The sequence below is a fragment of the Triturus cristatus genome, chromosome 11, assembly GCF_964204655.1.
Source record: "Triturus cristatus chromosome 11, aTriCri1.1, whole genome shotgun sequence".
Lineage (NCBI taxonomy): Eukaryota > Metazoa > Chordata > Amphibia > Caudata > Salamandridae > Triturus > Triturus cristatus.
Genome location: NC_140594.1, coordinates 1,008,005,394 through 1,008,027,679, shown reverse-complemented (window position 1 = coordinate 1,008,027,679; position 22,286 = coordinate 1,008,005,394). Strand labels below are relative to the sequence as shown.

The following is a 22,286-nucleotide window of genomic DNA, read 5'->3' as shown; positions in this document are numbered from 1 at the left end:
TGGCGACCGCGAGCAAGCAAAATGACATCCTGGCGAGACTTTTTCCTTGTTCGCGATCAGCAACATCAAGTTGGCGATCGCGAGCATGGAAAATAAACCTCCTGGCAAGATTCCCAACGCGAGGAGGTCAGGTTTCTCATTGCGAGTGGTCGCGTATGCTCACGACCGCTCACGATGAGAAACTACCAGTTCGCGTTGAGAAAGCTGCCGCTCGAGTAAAAATCTACTCGAGCAACAGAAAACTACAGCTCGCACTGTGCAAGATGCCATTTTCAATGATTGCACAGTGCCGGTTGCTTATCCGCACTGTGCAATCATTGAAAACGACATCTGGCACAGTGCGAACAAGGTACTACGCAGTTCGCGAAGTGCTACGCGTAGCTCGGGTAGTGCGAAGTGCACTTTGCGTAGCTTCGCAAAGTGCTACTTCGCGAACTACGCCCAGGGTTACTCTGCAGTTCATATTATGTTAATCTTAAAACCAACCTGGGCATGAATTTGCGTATTAAGTCCATAATATTTCTACTGTTTTTGGCCATTCATTAAAAAAAAGTGAAGCTGTAGAATTCTTAAGGCTACCTTGATTGATTCCAGGCTTGAAAAAGTTTTAAAATTATATTCAATATGTCCCTTAACGAGCCAGAGCCATTATATCTGATGAGTTAAAGCACAATGATAATGCCTCCTTGAAGGTGCATGGAACATGCAGTAAAGGCATGGGTTTTAAATGAGTGGAGTGGGTAAATCCAAATTACTGGCAACACAACAGTAAATGTGTAAACGATTCCTTATTGTATGTGCAAAATCTGCAGTTTGGGATGATTCTGGCTCTAATACTCCAGTTTGATTGCAGTTCATCAATTGGTAATATTAGAAACCTGGTGAGCCTTATATTTGTCTTGCAGGCCTGGCTCAATGTTTCCTTCAGTTAATACTGTGAACGGGGGTATTCAAAGGATGGTAAAATAGCTCTCTAAAGATAATGTGTATGTGACCATTCTTTGTCAATTGTTTTAGAGCTTACTTTCATTATTTTTTTAGAGCTGTACACAAGAGGCTGCTTGCTCTGAAAGAGTCTCAACTCAGCCCAAAATCTGTACTAACTTTGTTCAAGTATCTTGTCCAATCGTTATATAAGCCGTTAAAATCACTTGCAATACCAAGTTTGATGACCCCTCCTTAGCAGGTATAATCTGATAGTAATATCTAAGAAATTGGGCCTTGCAAGCCAGGGATGTACTGTGATGAATGAAATACTGGCCTACAAGCAAAGCATTGCATCTTATCTATTAATGCAGCCATTTTCAGCGGGAAAGCTTGCTGGCCGTAAGAAATAGCTGCTATCAGTTTGGCCTTTTTCTCCTTTAAAATGGCTTCATCTAATGGACTATGTAGCTTTGTGTTTATTTGGTATAATGCAAATGCAAATATTATTTTTTGAGCTATGTTTTTTTAACCAATATTCTCAGATGGAGTTGCGGTCTTGTCGTGTTGGTTAGCCATATTCCCAGGTAGTCATAAGACGGTGTGTAATCGATCTTTGCTGAGCCTAATTGCCACACATTTTGTGTTTCCCCCTTAGTTTACCGAATATCATCACTTTTGGTTTTCTAGCGTTTGCCCCAATTTGCTGTTTGTGTTGTATTTGTGCAGCTCTTCGAGCGAGCCCATTTTATGATTTACATTTGCTAGACTGTCTATATATTGTAGGATCGGGTCTCATATCACCCTGTTCTAGGGGGCATTGACTTAGCTCTCTTTATCATGATCCCTAAGTCGGCAGTGTGTACATTAAATAACAGCGGGGTGAGGACACAGCCCTGTTTTATGCCATTATTTGTGGTGATTTTTTTTGTGTGGTCTTGTTTCCTTGGTCCTATTTAACTTATACTCAGTTATCTGTGTAAATTGCCATAATTGCTTCTAGCAGAAATTGAGGAATGCCCCACTAATCCAGCTTCTTCCATGTTATTTGGGGGTCCATCCCATCAAATGCTGAGCAGAGTAATCGACAAAGCAGATGTAAAGTGTTGGCTAAAAAGATCTTTTCGCACGATATGATAGGGCAACAATATTATCTACTATTGAGGCTTTTTACCTGAATCCAGTTTGGTAATAAGGAATCAAGTTTTCTTTCTTTGACAAATTTGCAAGGACTTTTAGAAGGATACTTCCATATTCCTTCTCCTCTACATCAGGTAAGGTTATCAGCCCATAGTTTGCAGGGTCCTCTGTGTTCCCCTTCTTGTGGATAGGATTCAAGATAGATCCACACCACGATTCTGCAACCTCCGCATATGAATAGGCGATTTGATACAGTGGTCTCAGATAGTGTGTCCAGAATTCTATTCCACTTTGAATAAGTGTCCTGGCAGACCATTTGGTTCAGGCACCTCGTCAGCTCTTATTAACTTTAGTGTTTGTTTAAACAATTTTTGGATAATATTCCTCTTTGTAGATGTTGCTGACTCCGCCACTTATTGGCCATCTTAATGGCTTCTTTTACTGTTTCTTCTGTTGCGTACATGTTTTCATGTGTACCAGCCATGTTTCTTGCAGTATCCAAATTCCTTTTCTGTACATGGTTTCATTTAGTCTGTTCACAAACTGACAAAATTCTGACTGCTTATTGGGCCTCAACAGTGTGTGAACTCTACACCACTGATCTTCATGGTATTTCTTTTTGCCTTTCCAGAGCACTTTCCGATAGATTATTGTTGATGGTATTAGCTTGTGCTTCATTATTTCATTTGCAGTTTTAGAATTATGCTTTTTGGTTGCTTTTTCTAATGCTGCTTTATGTTTAAATGTGCCATTACACCAAGGTTTCTGTCTCAGATGTCCAACCTCATTTCCTTTTTTATTCACATGGCTAATGCACCTTTACGCCAATGAGTTGTGTACGGAGGCAACCATTACTGGCCATCTTATAATGAGGTGCGGCCCTTGAGCCGTAAGAAGTTCAGGGCTTGTATGTTTAAGCTCAGCTTGCAGTTGATTAACCCATGCTGTAGATATACTACCCCATTTTAATCTCCTGATGTTTTATTAAGATTAATTGGGACCCTACATACTACAACATGGTGTGGAGTGCAGATGGGAGGAGAAAAGGGCCTAACTGATAGGATTCCTACTTCAAACAGCCTTAAGCAAGGCTGTCTGTAGGCCCCCTTACTTTTTTCCTTGTACGTAAGCGACCTACCGGAATGTCTAGTAGGTATAAAAAATGTCCCCCCTAAAATAGCCTCCTATGAAATACATACCCTAATGTACGCCAACGACATTGTCATCCTTGACTTAACTCCGATCGTCCTACAACATAATTTAGATTATCTTTTCACCTACACTGAAAAAAACTTCTTGAAAATAAATACTTTAAAGACAACAGAGGTCCCTTTTAGCAGAAAGAAGCACCATATCCATTTCAAAACAACTCTCATCCACGCCACCTTGAATCAAAAGCTATATCCCATGTAAGCACCTTAAAAAATCTATACACCTATTCAGGAAAGAGACATTTTCAAGCTCTTTCGGAAATTTATCGTATAAAGATTCCCCCTACTCTGACATATGCGCTAGAATATTTTTCTGAAAAAATTGCACTTTTTGCATAAATGTGAAGGGAAATGTCTACATTATAAGTGTACAATTTCACCCTTATTGACTTGGTCGCGAGCTCACTTGAAAACATTTTTAAAAAATATGACCCCCCCCATCTTAGCTTTGATCTAGACTTAGCCCACTGCTCGCAGTTATCCCACTTTAGGTCTTAGTCTGCTTCCCTTGAGTATAAGATCTATCAGAAGTACTTGAAATTCACTCTTGCGCGTAGCATGCAACGAAGCATTACTTTGCTACATTTATGGGTTCTGCCTTTGAATTCCTATACTACACATTGGGAAAACTCTACTGGCGAAGCAGGAGTTTGTAATCTCTGTAATGTTGGGGAACAAAATCTAACCCACATGATACATATATGTCCATACAGAGATAGTAGAGGCTCAACATCGTTTTTTAAATCCTATACGTTTAATGAATAACGTTCTTATAGGAAAGGAAGTGATGGCTCTTATAAATTTCCCGCCAAACGAATTTGTATGTAACAATCTATATACATTTTTAAAATCCTTTTTACCATTTTACTAGCAATTGAAGAACTTATGGAAATTAAGAACTATTAATTCTTGTTCTACGAAAATGTATTTATAATGAAGGTGTTGATGGTTCTTATAAATTTTACGCTACATGAATTTGCCTGTAACAATGTATATCAATTTTTTTACCCTTGTAATAGCACTAGTTGAAATTATGGTTTTAAAATTAATATTGTTGACCTCAGTAGAGGTCTAAATCACTTAATAAATATATAATGTTTATTGTATTGTATCTCCTGATTGCCTTACAAGTTTCCATGCCATCTAAGGTGCCGACAACTGGTAAAGGTATTCTTTCCGCATACATTATCATAAAGTTGGCAACCAGGGGATAGTGGTTGCTTTACTTCATAACAGATCAAGAGATTTCTGCAGCTGTTAGCTGCTGCTCGCTACTGCTTGTGCTTATGGTTACTTTGCAGATAAGGGGGTCAGGGCAGGTTGGATTCTATAAGCTCCTTGTGCTGTGGGGCTTTCTAATGTCCCATATCCTATGTTATGTTATGTTATGCGGTTTTATATAGCGCACACCTGCCCTGGCAAAGCGGCGTCCCAGCCCTGAAGCAGACAACTGCAGAACAATAGACAACAGAAGCTGCCTACAGTGGAGGAAAGAGGTCCATCTCCCACTTCACTAATTTGGGCAGTATGAGCGAATAAGCACCTGTAGCTGTGTTAATGTAATGTGTTGAAACACCAACCGCCCCTGGATGCACAAGTCTGACCTAGTGTACTTTCCTCGGGGGGGGAGCATTGCAGTATTATGGTGCACTGTGGGAATAGAGGTATGAAGGAGCCTGGTGCCTCACCCACATCTTCCTTCCTCTTCTTCTGCAGCCATGAAAGGAAGTACCTGGAACTATATTTGAACTGGATCTAATATTTTCCTAACAGTATCTACCAACATTTATTTATAGGTAAATACAATTCTAGCACATAGAATGCTGTCCACATGATGTTCCCAATAATGTTATTAACATAAGCAAGTAGACAAAAACAAGTTCAACCACCCGATACATAGGGAGCCTTGGAAATGAACTGACATCACTAAATTCCTGAATCAAATAAAACTCTTGAAAATTGTACTAAATAAAGAGAGTGTAAAAGACAGTAGCAGCTCCTCTGCTAAGGCAGAGGAGCGTCGCCCCACTGCTTTTTTGTAGTGACACAAAGGGAAAATAAATTGATAATTCCAATTATTATTATTTGATTTTCTCCTACTACTGCCTGCTTTAGTTGGGGGCGGGGCAGGGAGGAGTGGTAGCACCCTCTTAAAGTGCGCAGTGACTGCTTGGCTGGCCCTCTTGGGCCGCCAAAAACAGTCTTGCGCACTTTGCATGTGCTCAATGCAGGCTGATTACATCCTACATGGAGAACATGCTCAGGCCCCATATTGCATCTGAGTGCCAAAACACAGCGCTCAGACCAATCACAACGCTGCAAAGGCAGTGTTGTAATTGGCTGAGTGGTTGCCTGGGTGTGCGTCCTGTAAGGCCGAGAGAGGGAGGACTACGGAGTTAAGGAAGCGGCGAGAAGGTACGTTTTTATTTTATTTATTTTTTCCCGCTTCCCCCCACGTCCTCCCCCACACCTCTTGCATCCTCCCACCCTACTACTTCCAAACAGTGCTAGTCGCCGCTGGTAAAACACCACCATGTTTTTCACTTGATCCTGTTTGCCACAGGAACCCTTACCCACATACAAAATAAAAAAGGCTTGCACGTCCTACGCAATTCAGAGCTACAATTCTCTACCCAAATATAAACAGTAGATAAGGAAACTAACTTGCATCTGAAAACATACAGGAATATCTCAGGCTGTGTCTTGCAAACTATGGTGTAAAACCCAGATTGCTGATCTAATCATGCCAATTGCATTTCATTTCAGAATCATGTTATTTCATATGTCATCAGCATGGTGTCTTCCAGCCACTTTGCAGTGCTAGATTTGCTCAGTATTATTAGGAATGTTGCCATTGAGTCACTGGAGTGCACAGGGTTTAAACTCTTGTTGTCCTAGCAGATGTTTCGGGGTTACTGATCCCAGAAGAGGGTGTACTGGTTTCTGGGTTGTTTGTGTCAAATGGGTAAGGCTTGCCTGAACAATTGTGTTTTAAGGTTCTTTTTCATGAAGGCCAATTGAGGTGAAAGGTGAGAATTGAATGAATTCTGAAGGTTACTGTTTGTATCTTGTTGAGCCTGTTTCCATGTTTTCCCCCTTGGATTTGGTATGTGAGAGTTTGGGAGCTTCTAGTTCTGAGTAGTTAATGGCTGTTACCGAAGAGACCATTATCTGACACTTTTCCCCAATACGCATAGCACAGGATGGATACAGCTTTAACTCTGTCTCCTTGGGACACTGAAAGCTAGGAGAGATATGTTGTGGCTAGCAAAATAAGGTTACTTATCTTTTGAATGGACCCCGAAAATATTTCACTGCTGTAGTAGATCACCAGCAGCAGGAGGCCCTAGATGATGTCATAGAGGGGTGCCACAGTAATTATAAATGTGCAGCACACTCCATTTATCAGTTCAGGTGACAACAGTCCTATCCATATACCTACAACTCCAAAGTTGCTAAGACATAGAGTACGGATACATCACTATATTATCAGAAATTAAATCACAGAAAATAAATTATTTTAAAGAGGGCAGTGTAAGGGCACTAAGAAACCTACAGGAGGTAAACCATCCATGAGAAAGAATGTTACTGAAGGTATGCATCCCGTTTTTCCAATGGATGGGTGCTCCTGCAGACCCTTAAAGTGCACCATTTCCATAGCAGTGTTCCAACAGATGGCTTAAGGATTAATAAGAAATAACACCAAAAATGGTTGGAGAACAGGTGTACCAAAGAGGGTTAACTCTCTCCTATTCATGTCTAGAAAATAATACTTCATCTTATTCAAAGAGAAATAAGACTTTACTAACTCTCCCAGTACAGTATCCTGATTTATTCATTTTATTCTTTCTTTGGAAAAAAATATTTTATATTCGTACCAGGTCCATACCTTATTCACCACTAATTTACTCTGCCAACCTGTGCAGTCCAATATACTTCTTGTTTGACAAAATGTCTGCCCAAGTATTACAACGTCCCCAATGAAGTATTAGAAGCAAAGCATAAAGTTTAAAGCACTGCTAATGTGAAACATTTTGTGTTGTGTATTCGCAAAAAGCATATAAAAATGATTAAGTTTACACAGAGTTCAATAAAAAGAGAAGTCCATAGCTTTAGAGAGATAGCAGATTAGATGGGAGGATATTAATATTCTTTTAAAAAGGATTCATCTGTCTTTCTAGTTCGTCTAATAAAATCTGTTTGAACAAGGAAGATGTCATTGGAGTCTGAGGTGATGCTGGCCTCAGTGCTACCTGCATTGACTTCAGCACAAGAGGAATGTCAGCAACAGATACCGCAGCTGAAGCTGGGAAGAGGGTTGTATGTGTTGCTGCAGAAGGCTGTGAAAGAACTACTACTTTAGCCAAGAGTAGAGCCAGGGGCTTTGAAGGGACATCAGCTGATGCTGAAGGGTTTAAAACCCCTCAAAGGCTTCCAAGGAGGCACCATGTAGAGGCCTATAAATAGCTATGATAACATTTCAAAATTTTTGAATTGTAACTTAGGGACGGAAACTAGCTTGAGGGATTTTTTGCAGATTGGGACCGGTTCTGTAGAATGAGAAGCTTCCTTTGGTTTCAACGAACTGGGAAACGTAGAGTGTTCTATCTGATTTTTCAGGCTGTACCAAGGAGTACAGCTCTTAAAGCGGGTTTGAGATCACACTCATCCTGCAGACTTGGATGGTGACTTCAACGCTGGTTTTCCAGCAAGCGAAGCTTCAAGGAGCTTAGCATTGGTTTCACTTTAGGAATTTGGGTGCAAGACCATACAGAAATCACATTAAGTAACATCAAGTGATTTAACAAAGTCCAAGACACATTCTGTACGTGGGTCAAAAGCCGAAGAACTTGAAGGTTGGCATTTTTTGTTCAAGACATCTCGCCCAACAGAAACACTTGAACACAAGGTTTCTGCTCCCAATTTCTGTCTATAAAGGTGGACACAGAAAGAAACTGACACGAGTGGTGTGTTTTTTATGTTGTGCTGGTGACATATCCAGAGTTTGCCAGCTTCCCTCTGCAACAGCATCTAGCACAACCTGGCATCAGTAACATTCCAAGAAAAAGATTTAGAGTTCATTGCTATTTACTAATGTAGTAATGTTTGAGTCAAAGGAAAGATCTACATCTAGTATGACCTCCAGTATTATAATGCTTTGAATGGAAGCGGGACCTCATACATTGTTGTTGGGTAGTCGAAAGGTAGTGTAATTTTAGTGTGTCGCGTGCATTGAGGATCTCTGAAATGAGGCGTTCCAAGATGGTAGCTCCCTGTTATCCAGATACAGGTCTTTTTCAGACATTCATGAATTCAGCACCTTTTCTGTCAGTTCTTTACTTAGAGATATATAGCTGCAACATCATCTACACACAGTACCCAAAAAACACAACTATACAGTACAAAGGATCCGAAAAATGGTACTAAGGATAAGACGAAAATTGATATGCAAGCTCATAACAGCTTTGAATTTACTCCGCTTGCTCTCACTGGACCAAATAGCATCATGGGTACCATTCACTTTCCGAAGGAAAGGTTGATGCAGCGTCACCACATTTCCATTACAGATACTCGGTCCAGATGCACTCATCACTGTGTCAATAGGAGTCAACATGTAAAGATAATGAAAGATGGGCTAAACAGCACAGTGCCCTATGCTTCGGCACAAGGACAGACGTTTGCCCTACTGAGGACCTACCATTGAAAAAGCAAGAAACCTACGTACAATTAAGGAATAAATGTAAAACTGCCTGGCTGAGACAATCCTTTGCGCACTAACACATCAAATCAGAATCATCCCCCCCACCCCACAGTAAGGTTTCTGCACAGCCATCTAAAACAGCGCTATACATAGAGAAAGATTATAATTATGGATGATAATGTGATCATCCGTGACACTCTCTTATCGTTCCTCAGTAGGTCACCAGACGTGGCACAATTTTGAAGCCCCTCCTTAATCAACCATTGGCATCACACTGTCCACCTCGGTGCTTTAACTTTGGATCTGAACAAATGGCAAACATCGTTAAGCAATTTCCCATGAACAATGAACAATCACCGCATCCACTCCACTACTGTGGCATTTTAGGTCATATTCTGATCAATGTCAGCAGTCACAAGAAGATGCAGATAATCTTTGCATTCAATCAGGAAGGGCACATATTCTGTGTGTCAGGATCCAAGTCTCCTTCCATAATTGATTGTATACTGTATATTGGAAGTCCTTCATATCAGGATAATATAGTAATTAAAAATGTCCCTAGCAAAATTCTAAGCTCTCAAAGAATCCGAAAGTGAAGACAACTGAGCCCACATCATTTCATGGGTGATGTTTCACGAATCATGGGAGGACTTTATAGGTCATCTGGTGGCACCTTTTTAACTGAATTTAAAATCTCAATGGGGAAAAATTATGCTGATGGGCATCTCTTTTTCTGCTATAAATGTACACAATATTGTTAAACGAGACAAAAATGTAAGTGCATTATTCAAAAATATTTCAAATACAAAAGCACAGATTTGAGGCACCAGGTGACTCCTATTTTTCGATCAGATAGACCATTTTTGTCAAATGTACCTGTGCATAAAATGCCATTGTCAACAGTCTGATCTTCAGACTTCCTTGCAGTGTAGGACTGTTCTTGTATTTCTTTAGTGTCTACTCCCAAAACGAAGAATCCTTCCAAACCTCTGTACGAGGAAACAGGGTTTCTGCCAATCAGCAAAGTGCTCTCCGCCTCCTAACGAAAAAGAAATAGAGATAAAAATATTGTTCATCAAAACCTGCCATCGCGAAGAGAAACTTGTTGAAATCATAAAACCTACTGGCTGTGTAAATAGTCTGAAGTGTGTTGAAAAAGCACGCCTCGGTTTATAAGCGTTCGCCTCTTAATACAGTTGCTCTTTTTCTACAAAAAGAATCCAGTATTCTCATATCGAGCACACAAATTGAATCACCTCTAGGCAATCCCGCTCAGAAACGTAGGGGAGTTTTGCAAATTGCAACACATTTATCACGACGCCATCTAACTGTCACCTTGAAGATTTTGTGCAAAAAGATAATGCTGAAATTTTGTACAAAATGAACCCAAGACACTGCGTTATGCGAACCTCTCACATAATCTCAGCCTTGCCATTTTTACGGCAGTCAGAGTAATAAATTACTCTGACACAGTGTATAAATCAGAATTGGGTCTAATGAAACTCAAACAGTATCACACGTGGAACGAAAATAAGGAGCAGAGCTGACAATTACCAAATTATGAGATTGACTAAAAAATTGTAAGGACATTATACTGTTATCAAGTCTAAAATAATTCTCTTTTTTTTTTTTGGTTAAACCTCTTTTTTTTATTTTCGGTGACAGCGGTGTATATACAAAGCAGACACTTGCAAGTGGCCTGAAAGCTTATTTCACTGCTAGGTTGGGATTTAAAAATTCAAGGTGCCAGAGAAGATGCAAATAAAAATGTGGTGAAATGAGGCCAGCATCGAAGGAGGCAATCCCTGTAAAACGGATGCGCTGGAGATGCCTGGACCACAACAGGACAGTTAAAGGCTGCCACCTCTGCAGCCTTGCATGGTACTGAAATAGAGTATCAGCAATAATTAGGGTTATCAATGAAATGGAGCGTTTCTGCTTCATTCTTTGCTTCGAATTGGTGTATATTTATCAATGAGACTAACTGAATAGGGTGGCAGCTTGATGATGAAAAGGCAGTAAAACTAAACGATGGAAATAGTTGTGATCGGTTAAATGGGATGTCCTGTTTTCTACTGATGGAATATGTGCTTTGATAATAGTCGTTATGTGAGATGGATGGTATTGGATGCCTGGCTGTAATCAATTATGTTGGGACAAGAAAAATAGCTACTTGAGTCAATGTTGGTCAGAATTGGTTTGTTTAGAGCAGGTATATTTTCGACTCAAATCTCATTTTTCCTTTTTTTTACCCACTGATGGTGAACTTGAATAATCTTCTCTCGCTTGGCCGTCCCCCATGTAAGGTAAATGGAAGAGGCAGAGTTTTCTCCAGTACTTCTTCCTTCTTGTTTCCGTTCTGGCTGTTTCCTGCCCCCTTTTCTCACAAACTCCCATCCATGCCAGCAGACCACAAGAGCCCAGTGTTGTCATCAATTATGCCATCTGAGATGTTATAGGTGATGTCATCAATGAAGTCATTGAACATGTCAAGAGTGATGCAGTCTGTGAGATCATAAGCAGTGCATGGTGGGGCACAAGTTCTAGTTAGTTCAGTAATCTGTAACTGATGCTTGTGAGTGTTCTATTAGTAATAGTTTAGAATGTTGTAACTGACATTTTTACTTAACTTTAATATTATTTTGACCTTTGGTTTTTTTCAGTAAATTCCGGATTTAAAAAAAAAAAATCCTAGTCCCTCTGACTTTTGGGGGTCCAGGAGAGGCCCCTCTGGGACCCACCAAAAATAGCTGGGGGTCAGGGTAACATTTTCACAACAGGGACCAAGTCATGAGTCCTTTAAAGTCCACTGCAACCTTACTTTTTATGTTGATCAGCAGCACTCGCTCTGAAAAAGCTACCTCAGTCAATTACAAGGCTTGAATCTTTCATTTTCAGCTCAGCGGTCCAGATATCTATACATTTTGAACCTTATTTTTCCAAAAGCTACTGAACAAAATTACACCAAACCACAAAACGCACACTTTCTGCGTAAAGATCTAGCTTTCTGCCAAATTTGGTGTAATGCCATTTAGTAATTTCTATTGTAGCACTGTCTAAAATTCCCTATGGAAATTGCATGGGGAAATTGTGTTTTGGGACCCCGCCCTCCTTTTTCCAGGGCCCCACTTGATGGATTACCACAAAACGTTCAAGGAAGAAGCTGAGGTGGATGGGTATTTATTTGTTTGTAAATCTTTTCGAAGATTGTCATACTTATATATAAAATGAAAAAAAAACATTGACATTTGCAAGAGATAGTCTGGTTTTAATAGTGCATTCATCATTACCATCATGAAAAGAGGTTGCATTGAAGGCACATGCATGGTCCGGCATATATCATTGACTATTAAGGTGACACTTCATAGAGAAATATAATCGATTGAAGCATATATAACATGGCAGACCTGCTTCTTTGAAACACAGGTATTCACAGGGAGCTACATTATATATTATGCATGTATTGTGAGTCTTTTGTTACATTCTGTGAAGTTGTCTTCCACTTCTATTGATAATTATGAATTTAGTTCCTTATTTGGACTACATGGATTATTTTGGTAGTTGTACTAGTGCTTACAACATCAATTATATGGCAATCATAGGATGAATAACAAATGCTCAACACAGGAACGCAGATGGAAGAGATGGAAGTCTGTTTATAGTTTCTATGAAAATGTGGATGTTTCTTTTTGCTCATGATGAACACTCACTTTCAGAAGATATGCTTCCAGAAAAGCTGTTTGACAGCCACAATAACAGGGAAGTGAATTGTCTCTGGAGTAAGGCCTTTCCTTGATGTTGGACTTTGGATATAGAGATGGGTTCTTGCCCTCGCTGTAAACACGAACACTGTAGGTGGACAAGGCTGCTATCTGCCTGAGAAACCACATGAGCAAGTATTTTAATATGGTGCCCGGCCTACACTGAAATAAAAGTCATTGCAGTAAGTGGGCAAGTGGGGGGGCTTGGTTGAGCTTTGTGTCCTTTAATTTAATAGCCCCAGGGAAAACAGCAAACTCCTGCCATCCCCTGACCTAATCTGAACTAAACATTGGGGTTATATATGGCAGGCTTACCACTGAAATCAGATGATTCAATTTCAAAGGGAACAACATGTTTTATTGTTCCCACATACAATAATCCACATCAAATATGGCAAGGGAGGCACCAAGGTCCCTGACTCGCTACCGCACCACCCGGCCAACACGCACAAATGACTGCCCGAGACCACCTTTGGAGTTGCGATAGAAAGGTCTCCGGCTGCATTTTATTTTTACACTCTAAAATATTATTCACATTAAATTGTCAATTAACACCACATCAAATATTTTGCAAAGTAACCACATTTATTTACATGAATGCTACAAACAGAGCCTGACCTTTACAGAGCCTCTAACACACTGAGTCTCCTAACCATAACTACTTTGTTCCTGTGCAACCAAAGAGAAAAAACAGTTCCTGAGTAAGACTATGAGTGGTCCATGACCCTTCAATTCCAACCCCAGGCCAGAGGGCAGGAGCCTCCATATGGGAGATCCCACCTTCCCACTCCCCCTCTGGGAGTTCTTGTGCAGGAGGCCCATCTGCCCCTAGGATACCTACCTTTGGCACTCCCAACACCCAACTTTTCTCTTCCCCAAAGGGCCGGAGCTATGTTACACCCACTGCGTTTGCTCGGGGGGGTGACAGGCAAGAGCCATGTGTCAGTGACAGCCTCCTGGCTCCCCGCGCCTCTGTAAGTCCCGTGCTTTCCATGCCACTGGAATCAAGCTATCCTGGCTGAAGAGGGGTGAAACCCTGAAACCGGTCCTAGGTTGCTTGTTTCCAGTCCAGGAAGGACCTGGCCTGGCAGTTCAGGCTGGACTGTTCCCATGAGGCACAGGGTCAAGACTGATTTGCATATGGCCAGGTCTAAACTGGGATGGCATGGTGAACAAAAGAATGATGGATTTAACCCAGATCTCTTAACTGGGGGTGCCTGTTTTGATTTATTCTGCATTCCGTCCATCAATTGTGTGTCTTTTGCTTTCTCGCCCTAAGTGCGCCAGGTATGCCAAGACGTGGGTCCTGGGTTCACTGTGCCACTGGAATCAAGCTATCCTAGCTGAAGAGGGGTGAAACCCCAAAACCGGTTCTAGGATGCTTATTTCCAGTCCAGGGAGGACCTGGCCTGGCAGTTCGGGCTAGACTGTTTCCATTGGGCACAGGATCAAGACTGATTTGCATATGGCTGGGTCCAAACTGGAATGGCATGGTGAGCAAAAAAACTATGGATTTAGGCCCAGATCTCTGTACTGGGGTGAATGTATGACATTGTTCTGCATTCTGTCCATCAATAGTTCTTTTCCCATAGAACGCCAGGCAGAAAGCTGGCTTGAAAAGGCATACCTCTGCAGGTGACCTGCACACGTTTGCCAGGCTGGCGGTGATCCTCCCCAGCTTTAGTCGATCTACGGGATGCCTAGTATCTTGTTTTCTCACCTCTAGTCTATGCCAGCCTCTCAATGCTCTTTGCACAATGAACACCCTGGTCCCATTGGGGCATCCCCACATTCTGGCAAATAAGGAAATGGCTAGCGTACAATACCTTCCTACCCTCTTCCCTCAATGATCATAAAAATGCAATTATAGGCTCAGATGAAAACAATTCCCCCTCCTTTCCTCGAAACCTACAGTATTTGCAAAATACCCCCCACATTGGAAAACTTTGTCTAAAGAGCTAAACCGGCAGACACGAGGTCGGGTAGACCGGGGCACCAAGTTGCCAGAGTTGGTTCTGAAACGGTAAAGGAAACTCCGCTGCTTCTGGGTGGTGGTACCTGAAAACCTGCATCTTAAAATGAGGCAGAGCATCTGCTGCATTGTTCAATACGCCAGGTACATATTTGGATTTAAAAGTGACATTGAGCTTTAAACATAGGAATATGGTTTCTTTGAGTAACCTCAAGATCATCATACACTTTGCCGCTTGCTGATTAATGCACTCTACTACTGTCATATTATCTGACCAGAATATACCAGACTGGTTGCAAAACTGGTCAGGCCCAAATGTGAGGGCCAGCAGGATGAGTAAAAGCTCCAAGAAACCTATGCTTGCTACCAGTCCTGATTGTACATAGTGTGATGGCCAATGTTGGGCACACCAAGAAGTGCCCAAGATAGCGCCAAAACCGACACTACTTGCGGAGTCCGCAAACAAATCTAACTCACCATTGGACTTTGCAGGACTTGGCCACACCATCGGACCAGTGAAGTCCTTCATAAAAGCCTCTCAAATTCTCATGTGCTGTCGCACCTCACTTGACAACCTGGTGCAATGGGGTTTCTGCTTCAAACCGGACATGGCCTGCACAATAGATCTGAAGAAAGGGCGGTCCATGGGTATGATAAGCAAGGCGAAATTGATCTGCCCCACTACAACCTGCAGTTGATGCAACATCACCTTCTTGAAAAGCTTTGACCTTCTTCTGTGGTAGCCTAGACACACCTGCCTTGGAATCTAGCTGTATCTCGAGAAATTCAATTGTTGTGTTTAGGCCACACGTTTTTGCCCGGGACAGAGAACCTCAAATACCTCCATTAGCTCTTGAAATGCTTTCAAGAACTCCCTACAGTCTGCTGTGTCCGGAGTATCTAGAAACAGGGAATCATCAAAATAATGCAATACCCAGAGGTGTCCTGTCCTCTAACTAAAAACTCACACCAAAAAGGTTTAAAACCTCTCAAAGTAAGCGCAGGAGACTGAACAACCCATGGGCATGTATTTGTCAAAGTAAAAGGAGACCTCTAATTGAACGTCTAGCAAACTGCACTCCTCAGGATGGACTGGTAGCAACCTAAATGCCGATTCTATATCTGCCCTTGCCAAAAAAGCCCCATGCCCAGCTCCTGGAGCATACTAATTGCGTGGTCTAGGGAGGTGTATTTGACGGACCACATTGCCCCATCAATGGCCTCATTGACTGACTGTCCCTTAGGCGTTGACAAATTATGGATCATCAAAACATCAATCTGCTTATTTTCAAAAGAAAATAATCAACAACATATAATTTCAAAACACAGGTATGTCTTTTTTCAGATGAGACACAGTTTTAATATAAACAAAATTGAAAAGGGTAAATTGGGATACAACGAAACACCATGATAGAGGAAATACAAGAAATGATATAGCCTTCAAATCATGATTGTGAACATCTAATCTGTGTAGTACATAAAGAAACATGTCTGAAAATAGCAGACAACAGCTTCTAAAAACAACCAAGGAGGCAGAAATAGATGTGTTAGTCAACGTTTTGGTCTCTTGTGGCAGATTTGTCCATTAGACCATCTTCAGGATGAATAGTAGACTGTAACTGTAGTCCCTATGGTCTGGTCTCACACCCAATGAGAGCCAGAGGAATAGCGATATGGTTAAAACAAATTCAGGTCAGGAAGGGCCTTTTAGGAGGCTCTTCTGGAAGTGAGCACTACGTCGAGTGAGCAAAAGTATTAGTCTGAACTGATAAAATAAAAGCGTTGCTCAAAGGAGTCAAATAGAATTTTTTGTATAAAAGACGTTGCTCGGAGAGTCGAGCTGTAAAAATATGTGCCGACTTCTAACGTGTCCTGATTTCGAATGTGGAAAGGCCTATAACTATAACCGCGCCCATGCATGCCTAAGTCTCTTCGCAAGGTGTGCAAACAACAAAGATTGGGGAAAAGTTCAAGGCCCCCAAGGCAGGGAAGCCATGCAGGGGGGAAAAGGAAAAGTGTTAGGGACGTCAGACCCAGGGCAGCTCTCCCAGAGCACCACTTGCTTCATGGCATATCTTGCCTACAACTCCAGAGACTGTGCACCCTCATCCCTATCAGGCTCTAGCTCATCGCCACGGGCAGGACATAACCCCGCAGTCTACCCCTCTCCCTGATCCTCCTCAAAGTCAACTGCAGACCCAGGAGATTCCCACTCATCTCCTTGTGTTTGCTTTGTTTGCCCTAATTTGGCAGGGTATGCCCAGACGTGGGTCCCATGCTCACTTTGCCACTAGATTTAAGCTAGCCTGGCTTATTGGGGGGGTGTTACCCCGAAACCGGTCCCAGGATGCTTCTTTCCGGATCAGGGAAGACCTGGTTTGGCAGTTCGGGCTGGAATCTTCCCATGAGGCACGCTGTCAAGACTGATTTGCACATAGCTGGGTCTGAACTGAGGTGGCGAAGTGAGCTAAAGAACAACAATGGGTTATACCCAGATCTGTGACTTGGGGCGAGTGTCTGAAAAGTTTCAGCGCTCTGTCCATCATCTCCTTGTGTTTGCTTTGTTTGCCCTAAGTTGGCAGGGTATGCCACAACGTGGGTCCCTTGCTCACGTTTCCACTGGATTCAAGCTAGCCTGGCTGATGAGGGGTGTTACCCCAATACCGGTCTCAGGATGCTTGTTTTCACTTCAGGGAAGACTTGGAGTGGCAGTTCGGGCTGGACTGTCCCTATGAGGCACAGGGTCAAGACGAATTTGAATATAGCTGAGTCTTAAATGAGGTGGTGAAGTGAGCTAAGAACGATGATGGATTCAACCCAGGTCTGTGACTGGGGGTGAGCGTCTGAAAAGTTTCAGTGCTCCGTCAACCATCTCCTTGTGTTTGATTCCCATTCATCAACCATTTCCCTCCAGAGAGGTGCAATAGATCTGCATCAGACGACCTGTGCTATCCCCCTCTGTAGCGCCCTTTCCTCAGCTCATGCCCAGCACGTGACATCAGACACCCACATTTCCATTTTAGGACCCCTGGGCGGTTCCCATGCCATTGCCACTCATTGCTTGGCCAGGGCCAAAGCCAAGTCCATAAATCTGTTCCCCACCTTCTTGTGGCCCGGCCTAGGGAAGAGGCCCAGTAAACAAACTGCAGGCGAGTTATCAAGTGACCTAGGCAGGTCCTAATTCCATTGCAAAACTACCTCACCCCAGAACCCTGCGAGCCCTAGGCATTCGCAAGTCATGTGTCCAAAGTCAGCATCAAATGTTGCGCAGCGAGGGCAACCGCTAGGCTTCCCGCCATAGATAGTCTGAATCCTATGGGGAGCAGTTTATCACCTGTGAGTGTAATTTTATTGTATGTATTTAAGACGTGTGTTCCACAAAACTTTCTGTGGATACACAAGCACCCTCCCCCATTCATTGTTTGTCAAGTCCCGGCCCAAGTCAGCCACCCAGTGAACCCGAAGGGCATCCAAAGGTTTCTTTACCAGCCCATTTAGTGCCTTATAAAGCCACAAGACTAGGTGAGTGCTCGTTCCCATGGTCAGGAGTAGCCGAAGGACCGCATGCACGGGGAGTTCCTCTACCAAGGTTCCCCACAGGTCCCATAAAGCATGCTTAAGTGTTTCTTAATTATGAAATTGTCCCACTGGGAGGCCAGTCTGCTCCATCAGGTCTCTAAAGGGCATTAGGACATTCATCTGTAGGCAGTCTCCCAGGGTCCTTCCTCTGACAGATCAGTGAACATTGTGATCTGTTGTTTCTGATATAATACTTTAATAGCACAGTGCCATTTTTCACCAGAACGTTGACTTACTTGATGCAAAGTACAATTGTCTATAGTCCAAGCGGGATACCTCTTGAATTCAAGTAACTGACATTTCACTGTTTATTTTAGGGTTACTGTTGCCCTTTGGTAGAAATTGCCTACAAATTAGAAGCTAACTTATTCATTCTGCATTAGGGCAAGCTTCTCTAGCTCTATTGCCTCTCACTGTTTGCCTTCCAACGTAAATATAGTGCTTATGCAAAAAAAAGTATCTAACGTCCCCTGCTGTTCACTGTTATGCACAGTTTAATGTTCTTTATTGTTTGAAATATTTAGTATTTCTTCAAAACAAGAGCTATGTGACATAAAATAACAACGTATTCTCTTTCAACAGTATTGTTTGAGCAAAGTTGGTTATCTTACATGAAGCTCAAGGAACCAAATTCCAAGACACTAGTACAAAAAGACCACGTGCTAGCCCAAATGCCTTGCTGCTTGCTATCAGCTTGTGTAGACAGAAGAGTGGAGAGATGTCTTGATAAATATAAATTATAGCATACAACAACGTCTCAAAAGGTAATATTTATTGACATTTATGAAAGACATGCACAATAGTTGCAGGAGGGAAGAAACAAGGAGATATCAAGGTTTTTTTTTTTAGATTGTAAAAGGCGGTCCTTATTTGAAGAAAATATACAGAGGAACTGTAAGCACTATTTACATTATATGTGGTGTATCCCATGAAAACTTGTGCACAATAGTGCTCAAGCAGATAAGTGAGCGGCACAAGTGACAAGTGAGGTAAGGCAAAACAGCGCCAAAATGGCACAAAGAAAATGTTCAATCACTGAAATGGTTGCAAAACTTTCAAAGTTCTTATGAGATTGTTATGAAAATTGGTGGGTAACAAGTCAGTATCCACAATAGATGCTTACCTTATTGGAAGCGATGATGTAAGACAGCTTGCCCTACAGCTGGGTTACAGTGGTTTGCCAATTACAAGTAGTAGTGATGCGTGAAAGTGTAGGTGTTTTTCCACGTTGCAACACAGCAGATCACTTCCAGCAAGACACCGGCAAACAACAGTAGAGGTGGACACTGCTCTCATGGAATGACCTTTAGCCTTAACTGTGAGCTGTTTGCCTGCCTTAACATGGCAGAAGGGGATGGTCGCGGCAATCAATCTTGCAATACTGGTCTTTGTGACTGAAGTACCTTGTTTGGATGGGCCATAAAATACTAACAACTGTTCAGCCTTTCATATTTGTTTAGTCTGCTACAAATAAAATGTAATACATCATTTGATGTCTAGAGTGTGACGAGATCTTACAGCTGGCATAGATGGGTTTGGGACAAAAGTACAAAGTATAACATGTTCGTTGAGGTGAAAATGAGATGGAACCTTGGGAATACATTTTAGATTAGTTCTGAGAAGAACATAGTCTTCGGTAAGGTGAGATGGGGTTCTGTTGTTGTAAAAGCCTGAATTTTGCTAGCTCTCCTAGCGGAAGTAAGGGCTACTAGTAATGAGACCTTCCAAGTGATACATTTCACTTCCGTCATGTGAGCAGGTTTGAATGGCTGCTTCATAAGCTGCATGGGAACCACGTTGAGATGCCATTCCAGAGGAGCAGCTTGAACTAGGGAAAAAGCTCAGAATAATCCCTTTATGTATTGTTTGACGATTCTTGTAGAACAGTGTGATAAGGAGTGGGAAGAGTGTCTGTATCTAGAAATAGCAGCTAGGTGAACTTTAACAAACACATGTACCAGCCCTGATCTAGCAAGAGAGAAGGTAGGGCAAAACTTGCTCTGGTGATGAATCGATTGGGTGGATATTGTTCTTTAAGCACCATGAACAGATAAGTTTCAACTTCAATTTATATGCTTTGTTTGTGGATTCAGCTCTTGTTTTGGAAAATATCTCCCTTCAGTCCTGAGGGATGTGTAAATCCTTGAACTCCATGAATTCAGGAGCCATGCATGCAGTTGGAGAGCAGCGTGGTTCAGATGCAGGTCTTGACCAGTGTTCATGGTAAACAGTGCTGTATTTACTGGAAGGCGAAATGGCTTGGATTCAGAGAGCAAAAGGAGCTCTGTGAACCAATGCTGGCTGGGCCAGTGTGGAGCAATTAAGATCAGACGGCATGGCTCTCTCTTCATTTTCACGAGAAGCCTGGGAATGAGAAGGTATAGGGGAAAAGCGTAAGCATATATCTCTGACCATCTTATCGAAAATGCACTCCCCCATGTCCCTCTCTGAGGTTCCCAGCTGGTGTAGAACTGGCATTTTTGATTCTCTTGAGAGGCGAAAAGATCTACGTTCAGTTCGCCCCACTGTTCAAATATGGAATTGAGGATCAGGTGATTGAGCTCCAACTCATGACAGGTTGGTTCTGCTCAGGGTGTCCGCTAGATTGTTGCTCACCCCTGGTAGATGTTCTGCTTTGATGGATATCTGGTATAATATAACCCATTTCCACATTCTTTGAGCTTCTAGAGACAAGATCTAAGACTTTGTACCTCCCTGCTTGTTGAAGTAGTGCATGCAGGTGGTGTCTGTCCGTATGAAGACGGATCATCCCTGTATCCTTGACCGGAACGACTGAAGCACTAGAAAAATTGCTCTCAATTTGAACAAATTGATGTGCATTTTGGGTAGGGACATACTCCTTCTTCCTCTTATTCAGAGAGTCTGAAGAGGGGCTCCCCAACCTTCCAGAGAGGCATCTGTGGTGATGATGAAATCTGGAAGTGGAGAAAGGAATGTTAGCAATGATGAAAGAATCTTGGAGTTTTGCCACCACAGAAGAGCTTTTCTCGTAGCTGGTGTGATCCGAATGAGATCGTCAAATGAGCTGGTCGTTTGGAGCCACTGTTTGTCCAGCTCTTCTTGAATGGGTCTCATCCTGAGATAGGCACAGGGCATCAAAAGAATGACATGAGACATCATGCGAGTAAAGACTTGAGGAAACCGACAGAAACAAAGTCTCTTTTGGACAGATTGTGAGCTAACAACATTATGGTCTTTTGTCGCTCTGCGGACAGAAATGCCTTGTCCTGTAAGGTATCCAGAGTAGCCCGAGAAAGGTTATCCTCTGTGAGGCCAAAAGAAGAGACTTTTGATAGTTGATTGTGAGCCCCAGGGAGTGAAATAGTCATAGGCAGGATGATGTAGCCTGCTGGCGAGATGGTGCTTTCACAAGCCTATAATCGAGATATGAAAAAAGTTGCAGACCTCTTTGTCTGAGATTTGCTGCTACTGGAGCAAGACATTTGGTGAATACTAGGGAAACGGATCGGAGACCGAAAGTAAGCTCCTTGAACTGACAATGAGCACTTGTTACCATAAAACGGAGGAACTACCAGTGTTTGGGATAGATAGGAATGTAGAAGTACACATCTTACGAATCTAGACTGGCCATGTAATCTCCGTGATGGAATAGTTGTAGTATGTCTTGGAGGTACAAAAGGACCTTCTTTGCAGGTATTTGTTGAGCTTCCCGAGATCCAGGATGGAACGTCATTCTACAGTTTTTTCTTTACTATAAAAAAACCAGAGTCAAATCCCATTCCTTTTTGAGAGTGTGGAACCTTTTCTATGGCATCAGTCAGTAGCACAGCAAATGCCTCCTTCCTGACCATGTGGAGATGGAATGGAGGTGATGTTGTGGTGGATGAGTAGGTGGAACTGTGATGAACTTCAGAGTATGGCCATAAGATCAAGGACTCACCTGTCCGTGGCTGATATAAAGATAATAGCGATAGATGCATGGTCCCATAGATCGAGGAGTAGAGGGGGTTGTAGCA

At 42.3% G+C, this 22,286-nt stretch overlaps 1 protein-coding gene across 1 annotated transcript in view; it reads right to left on the bottom strand.

Moving 5' to 3' along the window:
• Positions 1–22,286, bottom strand: part of ZBBX (zinc finger B-box domain containing) — a 546,096-nt gene that overhangs the window by 136,844 nt on the left and 386,966 nt on the right. The window contains exon 16 of the mRNA XM_085635186.1: positions 9,853–10,015. Coding sequence (XP_085491312.1) covers positions 9,853–10,015 — 163 coding nt within the window. The remainder of the gene's footprint in view (positions 1–9,852; positions 10,016–22,286) is intronic.